Source organism: Camarhynchus parvulus, chromosome 2 (assembly GCF_901933205.1).
Source record: "Camarhynchus parvulus chromosome 2, STF_HiC, whole genome shotgun sequence".
Lineage (NCBI taxonomy): Eukaryota > Metazoa > Chordata > Aves > Passeriformes > Thraupidae > Camarhynchus > Camarhynchus parvulus.
In genome coordinates this window covers 77,440,969-77,458,876 of record NC_044572.1, presented here as the reverse complement: position 1 = coordinate 77,458,876, position 17,908 = coordinate 77,440,969, and the positions used below count along the sequence as shown (strand labels likewise).

At 36.3% G+C, this 17,908-nt stretch overlaps 1 protein-coding gene across 1 annotated transcript in view; it reads right to left on the bottom strand.

Annotated features, from left to right (window-relative positions):
• RETREG1 (reticulophagy regulator 1) overlaps positions 1-17,908 on the bottom strand; it is a 64,233-nt gene that overhangs the window by 42,421 nt on the left and 3,904 nt on the right. Inside the window, 2 exon segments of the mRNA XM_030971846.1 lie at positions 5,914-5,944; positions 7,696-7,802. Coding sequence (XP_030827706.1) covers positions 5,914-5,944; positions 7,696-7,802 — 138 coding nt within the window.

The window sequence follows — 17,908 nt, the reverse complement described above, 5'->3', positions numbered from 1 at the left end:
CTACAGATATTTGTTTGGGAAGAGATAGATCAGGATATATATCTCAAGAAGTATTTCAAATCTTTCTCCATTGATCATGAAATCAGACTAAGCAGACTACGTCAGAAATATTTACGCACATGACTTGCAGATTGTCTTAAGCAAACCCAGCAGGCAAAACATATGTAAATCAGAGGTATGTAAAGCCTCTGACATAATAAACAAAGCATGGTAATTAGATGAAAGGGGCAACTGTCTCATTTATATTTAGGGACAACACAAAGAGTTTTTTTCATTGCTTTCAGTGACATATTAGGAATAATTTTGCACAAATGCATTATGGAGTTATTAGAGTTATGGAGCTATTAGATTCAAAAGATTATTTTTTCTTCTTCTTGGAAAAAGGCCCAATAGCCACATGTTACATGAAATTGGTCAAGCTCTGAATGGTGCTAGCTCAGAATATTGTTCTTCAGAACACGCTGACCATTGTAATGCATACAAATGTCTATGAGCTGGGCTGATGCAAGTGTGAAACCAGTGTAGATCAAAAGATTAATTCAGATCTGGAAAAGCTATGACCTGAATTTGAAGCTGATCTGTCACATCAGCTGACCCAGTAATTGATGTTGTTACCTACCAAACAGTAATGCTTGCCTGCAAGTGGGCAGCAACTTTGGTGGCTCTGGGAGTCCACAAGCAGCACCACAGCTAACTCTCATAAAAGGAAACCACAAAGAAGGGACTGGAGGAGGGAGGTGGTAAGGAACAGGAATGTCCTGGGCTTAGAAAATAACCTCTCTGTGTCAGTTTGTAACCTTCTATCAGTGAAGGCTATAATTTCAGAAATATCTCAGTTAGCTAACTATCGAGCTTCAAGAGCGTTTCAATATTAACCATGGTTTTCAACATCAAGTCCTAAAGCGCTTCAATAAAGACAGCTGCAAGTTAAAAGCTTCTACCAAGAAGTGTCCTTTTTCTCTTGCAAATGTTACTGTTTCTTCTTACAGAATTCCAAACCTTCATTGAACCAATCACATGAGCAGCAGTGGATTAGACATGCGTTCATGGTGCTTCACTTGCTTATTTTTCCCTCCTCTTGGGAGCAGAGGAGAAAATGTGTTTTGGGAATAAAAAAAAACCCTTTCTTCCAACTTACAGGGCCAGGAGAACCTTTTCAGGATTTATTTTCATAGTCCAAAGGATTATATCCACAACATTCAACGTTTAATAATACATTAAGTACTACACACCTACTGCAGTCTGTGGCTGAAGCAGCCATTAGTGCAGCAGGGAGCTTAACACCATGACTGGTCAGGCAAGGCTCTTCCCAGAAGTGCCAGGTAGCTTTGATCTGAGAAAATGATAAAACATAACAGTGGACTGAAAACAAGCTATGCAGAGCTGCTGGTCTTCAGAGCATTAACTCCTTTCTTCTGGCTTATTCTCTTCAGTCACTCTCTGATGGCATTTTAAAAGGACTGTTGCTTAGTCCCTTCTCAGGCTGCAACTAGGATTTTTTAGGCTTGCTATAAAAGAATAATTCTGCATTAGTATTAATTTGACCTTTAAAGTTTGACCACTCAAGAAATGAAGGTGTGCTACAATTTCTGTGGATATTCTAATACATCTACTGACTAGAGAAGCTCGATTTCAAAGAAATCTCACTAGGATAGGAAGAAATAAAACAGCTTTATAATAAGGAAGAGTAATTTAACAAGTGACCTTTTCCAGTGCTCCTTTAAAAGCTGTCACCCATTTTTAAAAAAGGCAAGATACTTGTACAGCAGTTCCTCAGAAACAGAACTAGATTTGGGGGGGAAAATGTGCTACAGTGCTACCATCCCTAAGGAAGGTTTAGCTTACCTTCAGTTTGAAATTTTAAACTTAAAATAGTACTAAATGACTCCATTAGAAATACAATCACAGGTCTTCTTACATAGACACATTTTACATGTGAGACAACATTCTGCATTTAAGTAAAAAGTAATGCTATGCTAGCTGTGACTAGTCAGCAGTACTCAAGAAAGATGAAGGAGGACCAAAAACAAGTGCCACAAATTAACAGCATTTTCACTGAAGTACTTCAGTCTCTGATACTTGGAACGTACATGCAGCAGACAAAATACACAATGCATGTGAAATATTGAAAAAATGCAAGTTTCAGAGCAGTCACAATCAGTGATTCACCCTCCAACTACCAAAAGTTTACCATTTCACTATAAAACTCATCAGAAATTGGTGCCACCATTTATGAAACATTCTACTGTGCTGGTGACTGACTGATATTAATTTTCAAAATCAGAATGACACAACAAAAAGGTAGGGTAGGAAACGAGCCTGTTCTGATAATTTTGGTACTACCTACATCTGTTTTGATAAACCAGACTGTGTGTGGCAGTTCTGTCAGGCACTAGAATTGGTCAGTTCTGCAGTTAAACCATTAAAATAGCTCTTAGCACATTTTTGGCAGATGCCAACTAGCACTTGCCAAAGCAATCCAGAGGAGTTTCAAAGCTGGAACAGACTAGAAATCCTTTCCTGCCTGCACACAGCCATTCTGCATGGACCTTAAGGCAGTTACAAACTACGGGTGCAGGGCTGTAGGGCCATGATGCCAAAGAAAAATCATGCACACATGTTATTTATTAGAATAGACATTTATTAAATAGGCATTGTTTCTCACTGAAAGTATCACAGATCTACCACATTTTTTTCTCTTTAAGTTACTTAACAGTCAGTGATTCTCTGCTGGATATGGGGATATATTTGGCACATCTTGCTCATATATGATAACATGAAAACAATTTTTCATATCCAATTTTGAGTAAAATGAAAAGGAACCATGCACCCAGCCTCAACATCTTACAGCAATTCTTCCAATTTCAACACATTCAACAGGCACATTTATAGGAGCATTCAGAAAAAGAAAAACCCGCCCACAGTGCAAACAAATGCAAAGTCTTTTTGTGAACTTATAAAAGCTATAAATGAAAGGCTGGGAGCAACAGTTGAAATTTAATTTCGGTTAAATGGCATCTCTTAAAGCTGCCTTAAGGCAGAGGACTGTGAAGTGTCTAAAGCAATATCTATTTTTAGGGAAGGCACACAAGAGCCAGAGAACTGCAAACCACTAAACACTCATCTCTGCTCTGTGCAAACTGTCAGGAAAACTAACAAAGGGCATGCATGCCTGTCCTAATGTAAGCTGTAAAGGACATCGTATCTCAAACCTTCTGTCCTTTCCAAAAGTGAACCTGCTGTTAGATGAACACTGATGTCCATAAAAAATCACCTGGATTTCTGAGAAGGCTTTCAACAAGGTCTCTCATCAAATGCTTTTATGGAGCATAAGAAGCCATGACAAATGAGAGGAATTATTCTGGTAAAGACAGAGACCAGCTGCAAGGATTAGCAGAATTTAATCAAGTATTACATGATTTCTTGCAAAAAGGCAGATGAAATGTGAAGAAATTAGAAGAGAAAAAAACCCCAAAAACTCTTAAAGTCATATAGGCTTTAAGCTGATCTTTACTACTCAAGACAATATCTTGAAGTGATTATCCATGAAAACATGGATCCATGAAAACATCATTTCAGAGCTCAGCAGAGGTTAAAAAAACCCCCAATCAAATGTTGGGATTTATTATGAAAAGAAGAGAGGGACAATGTATAGTCCAAGGATCTCCCTGAATGCTATTTGTAATTCTGTCTCCCCAGCAAAAAGGGGCACAGAAATGGAAGAAAAATGCAGAAAAGCACAATGAAGACATCAAAACTCAGAGAACCTCTATTTTAGGAACAATTAAGCAGTCATGAACTGAAGAGAACAGGTCAGGACAGAAGTTTATGAAAGTCACAGCTTGCTGGAGAATACTAATAGAGAGTAATTGCTCAATATTTCTTCCAACAAGAAAAAATGTAGGAAGAGCTTACAAACTATTATAGGGCAGTAAACAAACAGAAGACTGTTCACTAAGCACGTGGTTCAGCTGTGGATCTCTGTGTACAGGGTGTTGCCAACAGCAAAAGTTTCTAAGAACAAAAGCAACAAGACAAATTCATGGTAGGTCCACTTAGAACAGCTTTTGGGGGTAAGGTTCAACTGGATCCCTTCAGAGCAGAGGCTGGGCTAGATGGACACATACAATGCTTGTATTATATTACCCAAAGGCATGAGCTATGGTGAGCTCATCAAATTCTCTTTTTCACTCCCTGCATTGTCTCCACACAGAACAGCAAATCAAGTCCAGCATTCTGAACAACTGAAAACCTGAATCCAAGATATTTAAAGTACTATTTATAATCTTTTCATTAAAATCAACTATTCTAGTTTGGTGACCTGATGAACTGAATAAGAGAAGAAAAATTTATCAGACTGCAGAATTGTTTTTCAGGGAAACAAAAGGCAGTCAAAAACCTATGCCTCCTTTCACTTCACAAGCAATTTGGTTTTCTTTGCCTTCCTCTTCTTGAATGTGAACAGACAGGTAAAGTCAGATTCAAAACCGTGAAAGACAGTAAATTTTATGTAAATTGCTCTGGCAAATAACAGGAAGGAGAAATGAAATATAAATCATACTAACGTACTGTGCCACAGGAATGGCTTCTCAAATTTTTTGAAGCATTGCCACTCTACACAGATACATGAAATAGAACTAGCTATGGTAAAAGCATTTTACTCTGCTCAGATTATAAACTAAGCTGTAATCAATTCCATATAGCGCCATTTTATGCTTATGAGATTTCGTACCTGTGGAAGTTAAGAGGTATGAAACTGAACAGGGGCTGCACATATGAACTGCCTTCTGTAATTGGTACGACATTGATATCTGTCTCTAGACAACAAAACAAAAGAACAAAACCCAGCATGTTCCCTTTATCAACTCTGCATTACTGTTTCTTCAGTGTCAGGCTATAATACAATAATGTACTAATGCTTTCAAATTATGTCAGATATATAATAAATCCTGGTGGTCTGTTTAGAAGAATAATGCCTTAAACATGCAACCTTTTGTTCTGAAAATGGATTGTCTGCAAATAGTTTAAGCATTGATTATACTGCTGTTGTGCTTAAGGAATGGTGCTCCCCAGGTCAATGTTCCCACTGAATCACTCCAAACCATACACTGCTCGCTCGCTCCCCATCACCCCTTCCCTGTGGAGGGCTGGACAGGAGAACTGGAGACAAAAAAGGTAAAGATCATGGGTGGAAATAAAAACTATTTATGGGAAACAGCAATGAGAAAGAACAATAACAGTAACAGTGCCAATATCAGTGTATGTGGGAGGTCAATGATTCACACATCAGGTGTAAACTCCTGACCACACCTGACCGTGCTGCCACACTACCTGACCTGGAAGGGACTCCTCCCCCCATCCCTGGAAAATGAGGAGAGGTGCTAGAGAATAAAAAGTCCTTTGAGTCCTGGCCATGCCCCTTCTGGCTACTGCAAAAATCTGTCTTGGCTGGAACCAGGACAACTGCCAACAAATTAAATAAATTATATACTCTACAGTATTATGACATAAACATTGTTCTAAGGCAAGTCAACAGGCTTCAAAATTATTAATTTCTATTCATATGGATATCAACTGATATTTATTTGCATTTATAACGATCAATTACTTATGTTGACTTAAAGAGAAACCCCAGCCATCTTACCTACTTCTATTCAGCAGCACTGGTATACGTTCTAAAGTTCTATAAGTTCTAAAAGTTACCTCCTTGACCAACACAGTATTATTCTGCTTTCCCAAGAAAGCACTAATTCTCAGAAAACACAAAGCATGATAATCCCAGGGTAACAAAAAGCATTTCTAGAGGTATTCTGATATGTTACTATATACTTTAATGTAACTCAAATCAGAAGAAAGAATTTATTAAAAATCATGAACAAGCACTAATAAACTTAGAAAAAATAAAATACTTACTTGCCAGTGATGGTCCTCCAAAGCTGTGCACCTGCAATTGTAAGAATGTAAGATGAAACACAATGTACTAAATCAGAAAGAATTTTATTATTTATTCATAGAACATATTCAGAATTGGGACAAAGTGACTAAGGAATTCTCTGTATCAGTCAAATAGGAAAGCTAAATCATCTTAGAGTAACAGTTCTTGAACTGCTTTCTGTAAACTTACAGTTAAAATCATTAATGGAAAAAGTCAGGATCCTGTATGGCTACATTTCCACATGGAAGGATGTAATGAAGATGATAACATAACTTTAACATGAACATACCCTCTACTTGTACACACTGACACCCACTCTACATTCCTCATGAACCTGTAATAGTCTTGCCATCTAGTGGCTGGCTGGAAGTGTGAAGCAGTTATACTGTGAAGAATTTTTATACGTGTATACGCGATACACTGGGAAGAATTTTTTCTGCTTCTTGGCGTGGCACTTCATTGATTTCTATCCATTACCACAAGACTCCTACAGTATTACTTAGAGGGTCTGATTTTTCTTGAACTCTGTCTACAATAGCATCAAAGACAATAGTAAAATAAATTAGTTTACTACAGTAAATAATTATTGTATAAGCTAGGAAACAGAGGTCTTCCTAGCCTCATCTCTAAAATGAATGGTTAAATAATCACATAAACATGAGATTGGTACATCCTGAATTTGGTCACTACAAAAATATTATTTACAGGTACGAGTGAATTTACCTAAATCATTGCCCTCCAGCTAGCAAGGTATTCAATGTTTGTGATGATTTATATAGCACAGAGCTTAAAAAATCAAATTCTGCTTAGCTTTAAAAGTTGCCCTCTGGGCTTGCAATATTCAAGCAGGAAACAGAATGGTAACCAAGACTCCCAGAAAAAGGAATGATACGAAATCATCCTTCAGAAAAGGTAGCAAATACCTGTTGTAACTAAGCAGGGAACAACTGGCTTTGGCAGTCAGAAATTAAGTGTTAGCACATCACAGAGGAATACCATGCTTCTCTGACATCTCTTTCCTGCTTTTGTACTACATTCAGATGTTTTTTCAAGCACTTTGCATGGAATTTAAAAGTAAACAAAAGGCAAAATAAGAATCTTGAAAAATAAAAACAATCTTCATGGCAATGAAACCAGAAAACTTATAATGAGCATTTTGTCAAAGAATTTTCAAGATGGTAACGAAGAACAGGACAGGAATTGAAAAAAAAAATTCCAAACCACTAGACCAGCCAACAAACTCAAAATCCCTTTCAAAATTGGTTGTATTCACATAAGACTTTATATGCTCTGGAAAATAAATACTATACAAAGTAAAAAGAAAATAGTGTTCACTTCTTTTTTCAACTGTGCTAACATAGGTAATTTCTCTATCTATTTAAAAATTTCACTGATATATATTGGATGTCCCAAACTTTCCAAAAATTACATGAATAATGTCGGAAGAAGTATGAACGTCTAGGAAAACTTTGTATTTTAGAAAAGAATGCATTCTCAGACCTAGCAGTTAAGATACAAGAATGACTGTCCACTCCTAACAATTACACTCATCTAAGTGCTAAAACAAATCTCCTAAAGTCCTCCCTACAAAATATAGCAAAATTTAATTGAAAATGGCAATAGACCATCACAAATCTACTATCACTCTCTAATATTAGCTGATACTTTTACAATAATCATAATATTGACCTGGCTTTAGTAATGAATAGCATGCTCCAAAGTGCAGGTGTTTAAGCATGGAACTCTATCAGTACACTTACCTTTTATCTTTGAAAATACCAAATCCTTCATTATCTGAAGAATTAACACTCCAAGTATTATAAGGGAAGTCAGATGATACACTCTCCAAGGGGTCAAAGCAACAAACCTAGAATATCAAGAAGAAATAAATGTTGAACTTCAAAACTCATTGGAAGCATGCAAAAACTAACAGTTGCTACTAATACGGAAAATAAATAGGAAGAAATAGATTCAGATTGCAATAATTGAGTTCAGTTTCTCCCCACAACCTTTCCATGAGAAGCAAATATTGAGAGCTCCAAGTATTGCATTTAAAGATAGAAAGATTAAACACTGAGTTTGTAGTAGATTTTTGTCTACTACTTTTATTTACACACAGAGAAAATAAAGAAAATTAAATATTTTAATTATTGCATAGAAAGTACTGCTTTTAAATTAATGGTGGTTTCATTAAAACTAATTGTCTTGGCACAATGCACAAAAACAAGTTAATTTTCTTTCATTTCCTACAGAACCTATGTTTAAGCAAGATTTTTATACAAATCATTCTTTCAAACACAATGATGAGGTAAATCTATATAACAGCATAACACTAAAACTTGTCTTCATAACAAGATTTCATGAGTTTTATTTTTAATTACATAATTTTTTAGAACATGTCTAGTCAAGTCAAACAGACCTAGTATGAATTACAATCTCATGCACTGCTGGCTTTGCTATCCAGGTGTGTTTGGAGATAAGCTCTTCTATCTGCTTTACTGGCAAATATCTTAACTCACAAAAAAGGGTGTGAAGTAAAAAGAATTAAAATTCAACTAAATAAATTTAAAAAATGAAAGTATTTTAACAGCTAGTTTTGAGCACTTTAAATCAGTGATCTGAACAGAAACAGTGAACAAATTAAGTTTTCAAAGTAAAAGCAATTAACTTTAAAAAGTTGAGGTTAGCCAAAACCAGTAAGAAGCCACTGTCCAAGGCACTGGATCAAATGTGAATAGCAACAGAAACAAAATCATACAAAGCTGGGATGTTTTCAAGAAACCTCTCAGAGCTGAAAACAGGACAGCTGGCTACTCAGCTTCTACCCAGTTTCTGCTGCAGAGCTTTTCTGCACAAAAAAGGTGAAGGGGAGTGAAAATAGTAGCAAACACAGCCACTGCAGGAAGCCAAAAGATACCCTTTGAGCACACTGGATTTTTAGAAAGAAAATCGACTTCACAATATTTCTAACAAGCTCAGAACACACTGTTGTAGTAGCAAACTGCTCCAGTATTCCTTGAAAACCTCAAAAAGAAAGTCTTCATTAAAAAAAATTCCATGTCACTAATTTTCACATTTAACACAAACTCATAATCACCCTGAGCAGACCAGTATATTAATTCCAATACAAGCACATAAGCTCACTCTGAAGGTTTTATCCAAATATAAAGGGTTTTTATATCTGTAGAGAATTTGAATTATAAGATTATTCTATAAAATAAATGTATAAAATCAGCACCTTTGTATAATTCAGCCAGATCAAGAAAACCAACAGAGAAGTGTAGAGAAAAATTATTACAGGGCAACCTCTACCAAAACTGCCGAATCATAGCTCAATAAATCAAAACTTGTAACAGCTTTGCATCATACTGTCCTACTATTGTCCTACTATTTTTCTTGGTAATATTATTCAGCATTAAAAATCTTTGATTGTGTTTAAGTTCGACTGCATGGAAGATTTTGTTTAGCCTACTTACTTAATTTACTGATAACAGGCTGGGGGAGAGAGATGATGCTGTATTAAAAAATCAAATTAAGAATTTTTTGTCCAGCTTCTAGGCAGCAGAAGTTTATAACAAATGTAGATCTTCAAACTGTTTGGGCTTAATACCATGTATATTTTACAGGGTCGCCATGGTGCTTGTGCTTGAATGTTTATAGAATCACACAGAATGCCCTGACTTAGCAATTAACATTGGCTACTCTTTGATGCTCTCAAATACATGCATCAGAATTTATATACAAGTGTGTGCATGTGTGTACATACAAACACATCTTACTAATTTTTCAAGGTAAGATCAGATGCTTACTGAGAAGGCTTAGTGCATCTTTTAAAAAATGCACAGAACACGTTTGACCTACTTTATGCTCCCAACTAAACCACACTGTTAGTTTCACTGCAATCACAGCTGTCACCTGCTGTTAAAAACAATTGCACTAATGAGGACTAGGATTAGCAGACAAGGATTAACAAGGTAGCATCCTCTCTGAAAGATGCTTCCAAGTCATGTCATTCCACCTTCTCAATACTGCAGTGTCCCTGCTCCAATGTTTGAGGAAAAAAACTGTAATGCAGTTGAAGCAGCTAATGTAGGCACCAAACAAGGACTCTTAACTTCTTTGGAGAGCTTTGAATCGTTCTGACTGAACTTCCCACATCTTAACATTATTAGGTCTTTATCTAGACTGTGATGTTTGCAAGAAAAACCATCCCTTGTGAATTCACTCAGCCAGCTTGTGTCAGCCCTCAGGTGCCAGAGCAACACAGATTAGAAAAACTATTTGTGAGCCATATGTCAGAGATCTGCGTCCTTGAAGCTCTTCCTAGTGGAAAGCTGATAAGGTCTCCTTGCACTATTTTGGCATATATCTATCAAATATAAGCTTATCAAACAGTTAGTTCAATATGCAGAGATCTGAAAACCACTTATTATGCTACTGCCACTGTCAGAATTCAGAATTAGACTAGGAATTATCAACCTGATGCATAGCAACCAGACTAACAGTTTCTGTGGTACTTGTTATTAATAAAAGTTAGGGCATTTTTGCCCCTTCTTTTTAAAAAATAACAGATTGTACTCTTAAGCATTTCCAACACACATATATCTGACAAAAACGAAAGGCTCCAGAATGAAATCTTCATATACTGCACTCCTTCTGTATTGTAGAAGAATGTTATGTAAGAAAAGCTTACTGAACATGTTCTCTTTTTTAAGCAATAAACAAACCAGACTAAAGTTCAAATTGTTTAATTTCTTCTACAAGTGGTGCAGAAGTAAAAACCATTACTGGAGACATAACCAAGATTTGTTCCCCCCTTGAATTCTGCAGTATTTTGTGAATGTTTTTTGGGGGGAACTGAGGGGTTAAGAAACAACGTACAGAATAATGCATTCCAGATAGCTACTTCAGCAGTTAATAGGACAGCTTGCACAACAAGGGGACAAGAAATTCTGCTGTAGGCAGTGCAGGACTACAATAAAAGCCAGTCATGAGGTGTCCAGGACTCAGTCCCTGTCAGTGGCTGAAACAGGCACTCCCTGCACAGGAAAGGCCCTCACACAGACACAGCCCCAGGGGTGGGATACAGCCACCTGGCTTGGAGACTGCAAGAAGGAACAGTGGCCTCACTGTGAAGGATGTCCTCTGGTGCAGAGCACTCAAGTGAAAGAGCTAATGGAGGTGCTAAGCAGGTGGCAGACCACTGTGGAGTAGGACTTCCAAAAGCTCGGCTGTGTGAGAACCTGAGCAATGTGCTCCAAGTGGAGCTCATTTGAGCAAGCAGACCAGCTGACCTCCAGCTGTCCTTCCATCCTACATCCTTCTGTGTAGGAAGAATGTAAGTGTGATGAAGCCAGCCTGCCACTCAACTCCACTGTGGAAGATTGAGAAACCGTTTTTGTAAAATGCAATAGGAGCAATATCAATGGATAATCAAGCAGTGGCTGTCCACAAAGGTTGTAGAATTTCCAACCTTCATGGCTGTGAAGACAAAACCCTGAGCAATCTCATCTGAATTAAGTACTGATCTTATTCTGAGCTGCAAGTCATACTAGAGACCTCATGAAGCCCCTACCAACCTGAATGGAATTTTCATTCTGTGACTATTGTAGGCTAATATTGTTTTGGTAAGATGCTGACCTTAGAACTTAAAGATATAACCATTTCTGTTTCTGGGCCTGATTAAACTGCAGCTGTTCTGAAGTTATTCTAAACTGTGCAAGTAAGAATCAAAACTTGACAACTTCCACAATTAAAAGTGGAAATTATTTAACTGCATGATGGTGAACCTAAAGACAGAAAAATAGCCTAAGGTACCTTCTTCTTGTCTTTTCTCCAGTTCTTTAAAGTATGGGTTGGTCATTTCTCAATAGTGTTAATTTGTTGTATCAAAAAGCAGATACAGAATTGTATCAGAATTGTCCCAGAGCACCTGGGACAATGACCTGCACAAACTGGATTGTACAAAGTTATTCAAGTGTCATGAGCCAGCTAAGAAATTTTGATGGTTAACAATATCATACAATATTGCAGTCAGTAAACATAGTAAAACTCACAGGGCATGACAAGAGCTATTTTAATTGTATCATGAGATACAGGGAAGGTGCAGACCTACCAAATAGTTTCAAATGTTAAATAAATCAATTTGATTCTTTCATTTCAGCTGTTAAGGTTTTGAGTTTCTTACAACACATTCTAGAGCTATGAATGAGTTGCATTTTGTAAACACAAAACATAAGAAAACATGTAATCAAAAATTAAATTATTTAGACTATCAGCAGCTAGTGCTAGTTATTTCTGGAAAGCCTTAGCAGGTACATTTTTAATAGCCATCTATCCCTAGATGAAATCCAGAAATAGTCACATAAATAAATGAAAGCTGTCAATAACACAGATGTGAGCATGGATCTTTGCTTCACCATCAGCTTTTATGACACATTTTTTGGTTGCATGAGTGACTTGTGAACTTCAGTTCTGTGTTCTACAAACTCATATTTACATCTTAAAACCAGAGGCCAGACTCTTCAGAGTAATTTCATGGAGTTCTAAAGAGTGTAGATTGCTATACAACTGTTTCCTCATAAAATGTTTAGGTGAAAATCTACTGACACCTTTCAGCCAGAGCTTTCCATAGAACTTGTCTTCTTCCAATCAGACACTGATAAGCAAGCATGGCCTATGACATAAACCACACAGAGAATGTCCCTCCCGTGTGGAGAGGAAATATTTCTAGCGCATTTTGAGAATACTGAACTGATAATTTCAAAGCTACGCATACTTTGCTCTTACAGGTCACCATCTAATGCTGTTTCAGATAAACATCTACAGTGAAGGCATTTGGGTAAGCAAAAGATGTGGTAGTGACTGTTTCCTGGTGATAACTGCTTCCTGCTTGGAGCTGAATGTAGACCATTCTTCCACACTTACTGCTAGAGCAATCAACACCTGTGTGGTTGCAATAAATTCTGATGACTGTCTCAAGCAAGAATTTTGGGGAAGGGGAAGAGGGCTTGTTTTCTTCTAATTACAGCATGAAGCACACTGCCTGAACAACATTTTTGAAATACATGGTAAAGGTACTATCAGAAAACTTGTGCCCTTACAGATCAGAGGGTCAATCATTTTGCTTGCTCTCTTGTGAATCAAGAAGAAAAAAATATATATTCAACACTATTTTATTTACAGGTAATTTAATGCTTAAACTCTCCTCACTGAAAAACCATCCCAAAGAAGGTTTGCAAATCCTGCTTTTTATGTCTATTAAATTTACAACTTTTATGTGAATTGCTCTTCTATACAACTGATTTTTATACTAAGCCTCTGTAAATAACAAAATGCTTTATCTACATATACAGAAATCCAAGCCTCAAGTATTCAAAACACTGGAAGTCAGAACTCAATAATCCAGTATTTTTCCCATTGTTCTTTTAGTACATCTTGGTGTTGTGGTATAACACTAGCTGACAATTAACGATGCTCAGTTTCCTCCTGCCCTGTTGAGATGGGAAGGAGAATGGAAAGAACTAAAAGCCAGGGCTTAAGAACACTTTAAGAATTGAAATAAAGTTAATAAGAGTAACAATAATAACTAATGAAATGTGATACAACAAAAAGAGAGAAAAATAAAGACCGGTGATGCACGGTACCACTGCTCATCATCCGCTGACCAGTGCTCAGCCCAACCTGATCCATGATGGGCAGCTCCTGGCCAGCTCCTCCCACACTGTGGTTTGGAATATCCCTTTGGCCTGCTCAGGTCAGCAGTCCTGGCTGTGCTCCTTTCTGGTTTCTTGTGCACCTGCTTGCTGGCAGAGCAAGGAAAACTGGGAAGTCCTTGACTTAGGGTAAACACTGATCAGCAACAACTGAAATATCACTTTGTTATCAACTTTGTTCTCATACTGAATCCAAAATACAGCACTGCAACACTGTATCGGGAAGAAAAATAATTCCATCCCAGCTGAAACCAAAACACCTGGTCTGAGCCAAAGTATTTAGGTAACTGTTCAAGAATTATAAAGCAAAAAATCCCTGTCTATTCCTACACAAAAAGTGCAGATTTTCACTTAAGTCAGACTAAGTTATGCACACTTTTTTGTAAAATCTCTTTATAGACTAGAATTTGGCACAATATTATTATACTTGTATGATATTTAGCTTGTATGTCTGAAAAATACACAAAACATGGTACAGCAGATTCCATACTGAAGAGAGGGAATTACATGTAAAAAACCACATCTGTGTATGTCAAAACTTTTAGAAGGAACAAAAGCTTGAATTCAGTCTAAAAAACCTCCCTACTATTCCAAAAAGCACAAGTTGTTGAATAAAATAATTTCAAAAGCATTTACTCCACATCTAATGTTAATTAAAATTTAAAATATACACACTAGCACTCTGGGTGCCTGGCATTTTGAACTTAGAAAGCTGTATATCTGTTTAGCTGAAAACCTGGGAAATGTTGTAATAGAATGCTTCTTAAAAATATGTACATTAAAAATGTTTTAGATCATGTCTAATTTAGTGGAGAAAAACCTTCCATAAAGACATAAATTAGAAAGAAGCACCATTTTTCACTTCAAGTTTTTCTCTAAATAAGAGAGAAAATTAGGTACTTGAGATATTTCAAACAGGGTAAAATGAAGCATGGAAAAGCAGTTGATTTGTAACCTATGTGCCAGCTAGCAAAGAATGTTCCACTGGATAGCACCCAGAAATCTAAAAATTCTAACACTAGGTACATAAAATAAATAATTTTAAAAAATAACCCTCAAGCAGGAAATGCATGCTTATTATTCTAAAACTTGGATCATTTTTTAAAATTCTTTCTTTGTTAAGACAAAGAAAACTCAGCCACCAACTTTTATTCAAAGAGCTTATTTGTCAGGTTTCATTGGAAAGATTAGGATCGTATTTATTCAGAAAGCACAGGCTAAATCAGTTTTTCTTTAGAAAACCTTCTAGAACTTAATAGAATTCAAAAATTTTTGAATAATAAATAAACCTCTTGTCCTAAGAAACAGACTCACAGAAATTTAAATTATTGTTACAGGCATCTGTAGAAGGGGTAGTTCTCTGGAAGGTCTGTGCACAGGTTTCATAGCAAACGCAAAGACAGCCGGACAATGCTAACTTAACACACAGGATGGGAAATCAAATTGTGTATGTTCTCTACCCCAACTCACAAAACCACCTCTTAACCTTAAAAATAAGTCTAAATAAAACAAAAAATAGTATAAGTCCCTAAAAAAAAACACTAGAAAAATTGTTCCAATGCTTTGCATTTAATCACTAAAGATAAAATGTGCTTATAAACTGGTACATTGGAAGTATATCGGTGGTCTGGGAAATAGGATTAAGTCAATAACTTCACATTGCAAAATTATCTTGCACTGTTTGCAAGGAAACCTCTTGAGGAATGTAGATGTTAGAATCAAGTTTCAATATTTGTGCTTTTGGATCAGATTTACTGCAACCTGTTGCATTCAGACAGGCACATAAAAAGCATTTGAGAAGGAGAAAGTTTAAATGTCCTGAACTACATACCTTCTGAGTCTACCACAACATCAAATTCTACTGTTACATCAGTGTAAAAGAGGAGATGATATTTCCATGGAAGTTAAAATTATTTTGAGTTAAACACATAGCATCAAATAACCTTGCTGCCTTTGTTTTTTCAGACAAATGCCCAGATGACCTTAATTAACCTGTGCTCTGGCAAAGTACAGAAGAAATCTTAATCCCATTTTCTCATACAGTAGCAGCAGTTTCAGCAGTAGCACCTCTACCGTGCTGCCCTAAATCTCCTTTTCTTTAATGCTCTCATTAGTCCTGTAACATCTACCATGGAGCAGAGCATATCCCCCTAAAACATCCATTGTTCTCAAAATTCTACTTACTATTTGAAAGGTCTCATTATTTTGAAGCAATACATGAAGAAATTATAATTTCTCTCTTGAAACAGCTGCTTTAGACACAGCATATGTACATTTCAGCAAGACAGAATAAACACAAGCCATGCTGCAATTCATTTCTGTTCTCCTTTGTTCTGGATTTCCATCTTCCATCATGTTCTCATCCTAGATTTCATCCTAAATTTTTCAGTAATGCTTGCTTTTCCTCAATTATGCCACTTGATTTCTTTTCTGACTGATCCTGATTTCATCTTATTGGTTGAAAAATGCTGTCAACTGTCCAGGTTTTTATGTAACATTGTCTGGCTCTTAAACAATGTCAATTTTCATTCCTGTAAACTAATCCATCAGCCAAAAATATGAAAACTGTCACTAAAAAGCTGTTAATGGCTTTTAATCATTTTTGTAAACTAAATCAAATTAATTTCACTTTCTGTTCCACTTTTCTACCTCCAAAGCCTCCAAAAGTTTTCATAATTTGTATTGGAAAAGTGAATATAAGCCTAATACTGCCTGGGTAAAAAGAAGTAGACATTAAAATTATATCACAACTTGTGCTGAAGTTGGAATTTTAGCTTTACTTGAGGAAGAGTATTTTGGAATACCACCTTCGCGGAAGCAAAAAACAGCAAACCACAAACATCAGCAATTTGCTGTACTACAGCTAGGTGGAATAAAATAAATTCCAATACCAATAAGTTACAAAGACTTATCAAAAGGCAGCAAATTAAATAAGTAAGGACTATCAGACTAGAAGAAACAAACTAGCAACCATATAAGAAACCCATTCACGTGAATGCACAGTGAATTTCAAAACTGCCTATGCCAGAATTTTTTTTCTATTTTCTGATAATGAAGGGATTATCATTACAAAATAACTCAACCTACTCTACTATTCCTACTTGAGTCATCAGAGACATAAACTCTTAATAGAATTTAAGGCAGGAGTATTCACTTCCTGATACTTTGGATTTCGGGAAAGTAATCCCAAGACAACTACAAATGTAGCTCTAAGATTTCCTGTAACAAAAACAGCCAAAGACCAAAGTTTCCTGCATTCAAAACCATATTTAGCATCTGAGTGCTATAAGGAAAAATCTGTATGTGTTCTCCTGGCTTGGAAGATATTACAAATTTAATTAAGTGATCTGAAGACCAGCATACTACAAACTGGCCTCAGAATATCAATATCCTGCCTTACTCCAACTCAGTTAATTTTGATGTATTTCCTTTATGTTTTGATTTCAAAGATTTCTTTTATTCCAATTGTCACTTGATTTGACATTTTGTCACCAAGAATATCCGAGTAGGTCCCCTAGACTACACTTCCAGCGATAGCCACAGTCAGTGCTGCCAGTGAACAAAAACATACAGTCCACAAACACATAAAATAGGGCTGCTGCATGTCTTTCTTCTTGTAACAAAGAATAAAAATGCAAGGATACATTGTGCATGCACACTGCTCTCTAAATGGGCAGAAATTTTGATTTACAGAGAAGCGAGGTATAGTAGTGGTAGCATTTACAAGTTGTGTGCAAATACATGAAAGAAATGCTTAGCTTAGTACTGCTTTCTTACATTGAAAGAATTATTGAATGAAAAGTACTTTGAGATCTCTTCATGGTATACTTTACCATTGCCAAGCAGAGATTTCAAGCAAGAAACACTTTAAGAACAAATCTTAAAGTGAACTGGATACTTTAAAACAAAACAAACACTTCAATGACAATTCCTAAAACAAAGTGGATACTTAAAAACAAAACACACCAAGCCACTAAACTCTGAAGGTGTGTTTTGTTACTAACATTCAAAGAGCAATTAGATTTTCTGTCTGGAAAATACACAATCTTTACCTGATGCAATGCACATAGACAATTCAGATATAAGTGATACAGTTTTCTCTCGTTTCTCTCAGACAATGGAAATATTCACTAGATCTGAGACCAAACAAACAAACAAAAAGTATGGGTATGGATGGTGACAAAAAATTATTTTTAATGGAAAATTAGGCAGGCACACCTGTATAAATCAAGGACTGCTACTTGTATTTTACACAGTT